The sequence below is a fragment of the Haemaphysalis longicornis genome, unplaced genomic scaffold (genome assembly GCF_048455015.1).
Source record: "Haemaphysalis longicornis isolate Haplotype H1 unplaced genomic scaffold, Haemaphysalis longicornis Haplotype H1 scaffold_8, whole genome shotgun sequence".
Lineage (NCBI taxonomy): Eukaryota > Metazoa > Arthropoda > Arachnida > Ixodida > Ixodidae > Haemaphysalis > Haemaphysalis longicornis.
The window spans coordinates 152,362,129-152,368,207 of record NW_027526445.1 but is presented as its reverse complement, the minus strand read 5'-3'; the positions used below and the strand labels follow the sequence as shown (position 1 = coordinate 152,368,207).

General features: G+C 50.3%; 1 protein-coding gene across 1 annotated transcript; it reads left to right on the top strand.

The window, feature by feature from the left end:
• Positions 1–408: 408 nt before the first annotated feature.
• Positions 409–1,917, top strand: LOC144149159 (uncharacterized). The gene has a single exon (XM_077680698.1). It carries the CDS (start codon positions 440–442, stop codon positions 1,682–1,684), a length of 1,245 nt encoding a protein of 414 aa, XP_077536824.1. The 5' UTR covers positions 409–439; the 3' UTR covers positions 1,685–1,917.
• The last annotated feature ends 4,162 nt before the right edge of the window (positions 1,918–6,079 follow it).

Genomic DNA, 6,079 nt, shown 5'->3' with positions numbered 1-6,079 from the left:
GCGCGTGCCAACACACGCCTATATGCATGCCAGTTTCAGTGGAGGTCCCAAACACTTCCCACCCACCCACCAACCAACCAGAAAAAAAAAGCAGCCAGCACAGACGCCACAACGTGCTCAACCCGATCAAAATACTCCCTGGACAGTCGTTTTGCGTCTACATAACAGCAAACACAGTACGCTCGGCGCCTACTGCTTAATACAGCCAATAAAGTAACTGTCGTGTCGCGATTGTGTTATCAGCGCAGCGGTCGGCTAGCAGCGCGTGCGCAGCAGCGACGCTTTGTGTATAAATGGGCGCACCCGGCTTGGGTGCGCGTTCTTCAGTTGTGAGGCTGCCAGTGCGCGCCTCGGGAAATAAAGCAACATTTTCCACGCTTGCCCGGATGCCGGTCACTACAAGTGGCGACGAGGATGGGATCCGCACCGAACTTCTAAAATGACTGCGCCCGTTGTGCACAGCAAAACCGTCGGCACGTTGCCGGAGTTCCAGCCGGACAGCGGTAATTTCGAGGTGTACTTGGAACGCTTCGAATTGTTCGCTGCCGCCAATGACATCGCTGCAGAGAAGAAACTGCAAGTCTTCTTAACGGCCATAGGGGAAACCGCCTATGTCACGCTCCGGAGCTTACTGCTGCCCAAGACACCGGCCAAGGCATCGTACGTGGAAGCGGTGAGTGTGCTGAAGAAACATTACACTCCAAAACGTTCACTGGTCACCGAACGCTATCGGTTCAACCAACGCCAACAAGCGCCACATGAAAGCGTGGCAGACTTCATAGTGGAATTGAAGAAGCTGGCTTCGACATGCGAGTTCGGCAATTTCCTGAACGACGCTCTGCGGGATCGGCTGGTGGCGGGATTGCGCACTGAAGCCGTACGCTGCAGGTTACTTGCCCTTCCGGACGAAGAAATCACGTGGGAGCATGCGTGCAAGGTCGCCATCGCCATGGAAGCAGCGAGCCAGGACACGAAAGAGATGCTGCAACCAAACAAGTCGGGAGCATCTTCTGACAGTACGGAAGTGTACTGGCAACGAGGGACGCAGAAATCTCCGCAAAAAGGAAAACCAAGCAAAGCGGGACGAAGAAAAACGAGCCCTGCTAAGAAGGCGTCGCAAGGGACTAAAACGAGCTGTCACCGGTGTGCAGGACACCACCCTCCTGTGAGTTGCCCTTTTTTGACTAGTGACTGTTTCAAATGTAAAAAAAAGGGTCACATTGCGAAAATGTGTAAAACGAAACTTGTGCATAGTGTAGAGCCGCAGAAGGCTAGAGATTTGCTTACTTTGTGTCACGTGAACCGTTCCGACACACCCCCATTTAGAGTAAACGTTACGATAAATGGGAAGGTAGTTCCTATGGAAATTGATACGGGTGCGGCCGTGTCGATTATTTCGGAAGTAGAGTGGGCGAGGCACTTTCCTAATGCCAGTTTCACGCAAGAGGATGTGAAATTAATGACGTACAACGGTACGCCTGTCGCTGTTGCTGGAGGGAAACGCCCCTCACTGAAAAGTACCGTGATGTATTTAATGCTGGTTTTGGTGCTATCAAGGGTTTTAAAGCAAGCATTGTACTTAAAGAGAACGCATGCCCAGTGTTCTGCAAAGCGCGATCAGTGCCATACGCCTTGCGCGAGCGAGTCGAGCAAGATTTCTCTAATCTTGAAAAAGCGGGGGTAGTGTATCGGGTAAGGCACAGCAAGTGGGCGACGCCTCTTGTGATTGTTCCAAAGAAAGACGGAACAGAACTTCGGCACTGTGGGGATTACAAAATCACAGTAAATCCTGCAATTGAAGTCGATCATTACCCCTTGCCGCTGCCCGAGGATATTTTTGCCACACTTGAAGGCGGAACCGTGTTTTCTGTCATTGATCTGTCGAAGGCGTACCTTCAGCTGGAACTGGATGAGCAAGCACAAGGATTGCTCACCATAAACACTCACATGGGCCTTTTTAGGTTCCGTCGCTTGCCTTATGGCGTAGCGTGTGCTCCAGCAATTTTCCAAGCTGTAATGGATCAAATCCTGCAAGGTATGCCTGGCACTGCCTGCTACTTGGATGACATTGTCATAGCCGGAGTAGACTACAAGCAGTGTTACGACAGAGTGGAGGAGGTGCTAAGGCGCCTGAGTGAACATGGTATCAAAGTAAATGCCAAGAAGTGTAGGCTCTTTCAGCAGCGCATAACGTATTTGGGGCATGACATTGACAAAAATGGCTTGCACCCTACGGCCGAAAAGGTCGTGGCCATCAAAGAGGCGCCGAAACCTACTAGCGTGACGCAGCTGAAGGCCTTTTTGGGCTTAGTAAATTTCTATGGAAAGTTCCTGCCAAATTTGGCTACGATTCTAGAACCGCTGCACGACTTGCTCCGCAAGGACAGCAGATGTCATTGGTCGCGTAAGTGCGACGAGGCATTCGCAACTTGCAAGAAAATGCTGTCCGACAAAAGCGTCTGGCAGCTCTACGATGTAAAAAAGCCACTGCAAATCACGTGTGACGCATCGGAATACGGGCTAGGGGCTGTGTTATCGCACGTTGAAAACGGGAATGAAAAACCCATCGCTTTTGCTTCACGGTCGTTGTCCCCGTCCGAGCGTAACTATGCGCAAATAGAAAAAGAAGCCGTGAGCATAGTTTTCGCGGTGAAAAAATTTCACAAGTATCTTTACGGGCGAGATTTCAACGTGTTAACGGACCACCAACCCCTGACAACCCTGCTTGATCTTAAACGGCAGGGCAGCGCTGTTGCAACTGCAAGAGTGCATCGATGGGTCACATTTTTGGCGAACTATCGCTACAAGATAAAGCATAAGCCAGGGTCGGCTATCAGTCATGCGGACGCGTTGTCTCGCTTGCCGCTGCCGGACACTGACGACCACAGTCAAGATATTTTTTTATTTTGCGCCACTGAATGAGTTGCCGCTGACAGCGAAAAATATTGAGCGCGAAACTGGACAGGACAAACTGTTGAGTGTCGTTCGTGACATGATATGGCACGGCTGGAAAAAAAATTCCCCCGCATTTCCCCGAGGGGGAGAATGTGAAAGTGCGAATACACGGTTGTCGGCCCGCTTGCGGCGCTTGCGCTCGGCCCCCGCAGCCCACCGCCTCGCCGCCTTCTCTTCCATCTCTTCCATCGGGTTTGTAGTATCACGTGTACACCACGCAGTTATCAAGCCGCTATAACGCCGCTGAGTCGCCAACGCACGCCGCTGACGACGTAGTTTGAATGCGTTAAAGATATAAGGCGCGTCAACACTGATATCACCGTCGCGTCCGTGGCTTGATCAGTAGAGCGTCGCGCTGCGGCCGCAAAGTCCGCGGATCGAAACCTGGCGCCGGATGCTGTTTTTCTTTATAGAGGAGCACTGCGGACGCCGCCGCCGCCGCCGCCGCCGACGCCGGCGGTGGATGGTTTGGGGTCGATTCACACTTAAAACTGTACCCGAGCAGTTAAAGCCATTCTGGTTGCGCCGGTTTGAACTCAGTGTAGATAACGGATGCATTGTGTGGCTGAATCGCGTAGTTGTGCCGCAGTCCTTGCACAGTGTTGTCTTGGGGTTGCTGCACGCACAGCACTTAGGGATAACCAAAATGAAAGCGGTAGCAAGGTCAATGCTATGGTGGCCAGGCATGGATAGCGCCCTGGAAGAAACTGTGCGGAAGTGCAAAATTTGTCAGTCTGTCCTTTCTGAAGCTCAACCTGTACCTTTGACACCATGGCAAGTGTGCCAAAACCCATGGGAAAGAGTACATCTTGATTTTGCAGAAGAAAAAGGAAAAATGTTTCTGCTAGCCATAGACTCCTACTCCAAATGGTTGGAAATTAAACCTATGGGTGTAACAACTGCCGCGAAGACGATTGAAGTTGTGCGATCTTGGTTTGCTGCGCATGGACTTCCTTTGGAAGTGGTAACTGACAATGGTCCGCAGTTTCGTGCACAAGAGTTCGAAGACTTTCTTTCATCGAATGGTGTTAGGCACACACTGACACCCCCCTATCATCCGCAGTCTAACGGAGCTGCACCGCGCGCGGTGCAATCCACCAAGAAAGCACTACTCAAACAGAATCTAGAAGATTTTGAAAAAGGCACTACGAGGTCTCTTCAACACAGACTAGACAACTTTTTGTTTTCTTACCGCACAACTCCTCACACTTTTACGGGAAGGACACCCGCGGAATTATTCCTGCGAAGGAAACTGCGGACCAGGTTGTCGTTACTACGGCCAGACACTCGAAATGAAATGGTTGTGAGGAGGGAGAAAATGAAAACTCTGGCTGACAAGCGAAGAGGTCGGCCCCGAGTGTTTGCTGTGGGTGAGAGTGTGTTGGTGCGTTCTGTGCGCGGTGATGTGGTGAAATGGTGGCTTGGTAGAGTGGCGCGTGTCAAGTCTCCGTCAACCTATTTGGTGTGCGTCGGAAACAAAGTGAGGTTCGTGCACGCTGACCATCTGCGACCATCCTGCGTTGAATCGACCAATCATCCAGACAACCACCCTGAATGCGAACTGCCTCATGCACCTGACGTGGTCCCTGCTGCACTTACAACGGAACGCCTTGCCGAGCCGGCTACACGTGCCACGGTAGCGCCGTCGGCCAGCAATGAAGAAGCGGTCCCTTTGCGGAGGAGCAACAGGGAACGACGACCACCGGACCGTTTGACCTACGATAGTTTTTAGAATTGTGCAGGGAGGGAGTGTCGTGTCGCGATCGTGTTATCAGCGCAGCGGTCGGCTAGCAGCGCGTGCGCAGCAGCGACGCTTTGTGTATAAATGGGCGCACCCGGCTTGGGTGCGCGTTCGTCAGTTGTGAGGCTGCCAGTGCGCGCCTCGGGAAATAAAGCAACGTTTTCCACGCTTGCCCGGATGCCGGTTACTACAGTAACCTTCCTTGATGTTGTATATTACATTATCGTCGCTACATAATGCACAAGAAGTACGACAAACGACGAATTTTCTCAGATGGGTGAGCGAAGTTAGCCAAGTAAACGTTATTTGATGCCCATTGTGCCGACTAGATGGCAGCAAAGACACGTTTCTTTTCACACTCTGCACGAGCGTTTTCTACAATATTCTAAAAATATATATAATTTTATTGTGAACGCATCTTTTAAAAAGTCACCCATTTAAGTTATTTTAAACGAAAGCGCATAGTTTTGAGAAGCACAGTTTTGTGTCTGTTACTTTGACGCTTATTCGCCAGATGTCAGCAGTGGCGATTCAAGGAGCGCTTATTTCAAAAGTTGCGTTTGCACGTGTAATGGTCCCGCTTTCGATCGCCTTGCGTGACACTGCAACCGTTCTTCTAAATCCATTGCGATCGCCTCGAGTCCTCGACCATGCAAAACGCTGGTGCCGGCCTGGAGGTCGTAGAAGACCCCACAGCAACGGCCTCGGGTGTGAGGGTGCTTCGCTGTAACCTCACTGATTCGGACGCTGCGGATGAGTGGGTGAAGCAGTACGGCGACAGCACCAACACCGCTTGGATTGTTCATACCGTCCGCTCGAAGTGCACTAGGTAAGTGATGCTATTACTGTGTTCAAAAATCGTCTCTACTTCAGATGAAACACGTTTATTGACAGAATACCAGTTAGTAAAAAAAATCGTGTAAATTACGTGTGATAAATGGAGGAAATAAATAACCTGATTTATTTACAAGGGCCTTGATCACGGCAGAGGCCAAAGTTGTAGTGTAACACGAGTTCTGTGCCTTGACAGGTATGCCGCATAAAGCATAGAAACTAATTTTTCTGAGCAGTCCTGCTAGCCTGAAACGATTTTGTAGGGAGAGACAGCTAGGGTGTGTACGATGCAAAATATTTTATAATTAAAATCTGAAATCCCCCATATCTACAGTTCCCAAAAAATTATACCTTTGATGCCTTGAAAATTTCAAAATGACTCTTTTGCCCCAATTACGATGCCCTCCTACACCCCCCCCCCCTTCCTCTTGCTCCCTCCAAGGCACAACCTCAAGTGACCTAGTGTAGCTTTATTTGTACATATATGATTGCCTGTTATAAGCAAATCTCTGGATAAGTGTACATTGGATGTTATATATTCAGAACTAA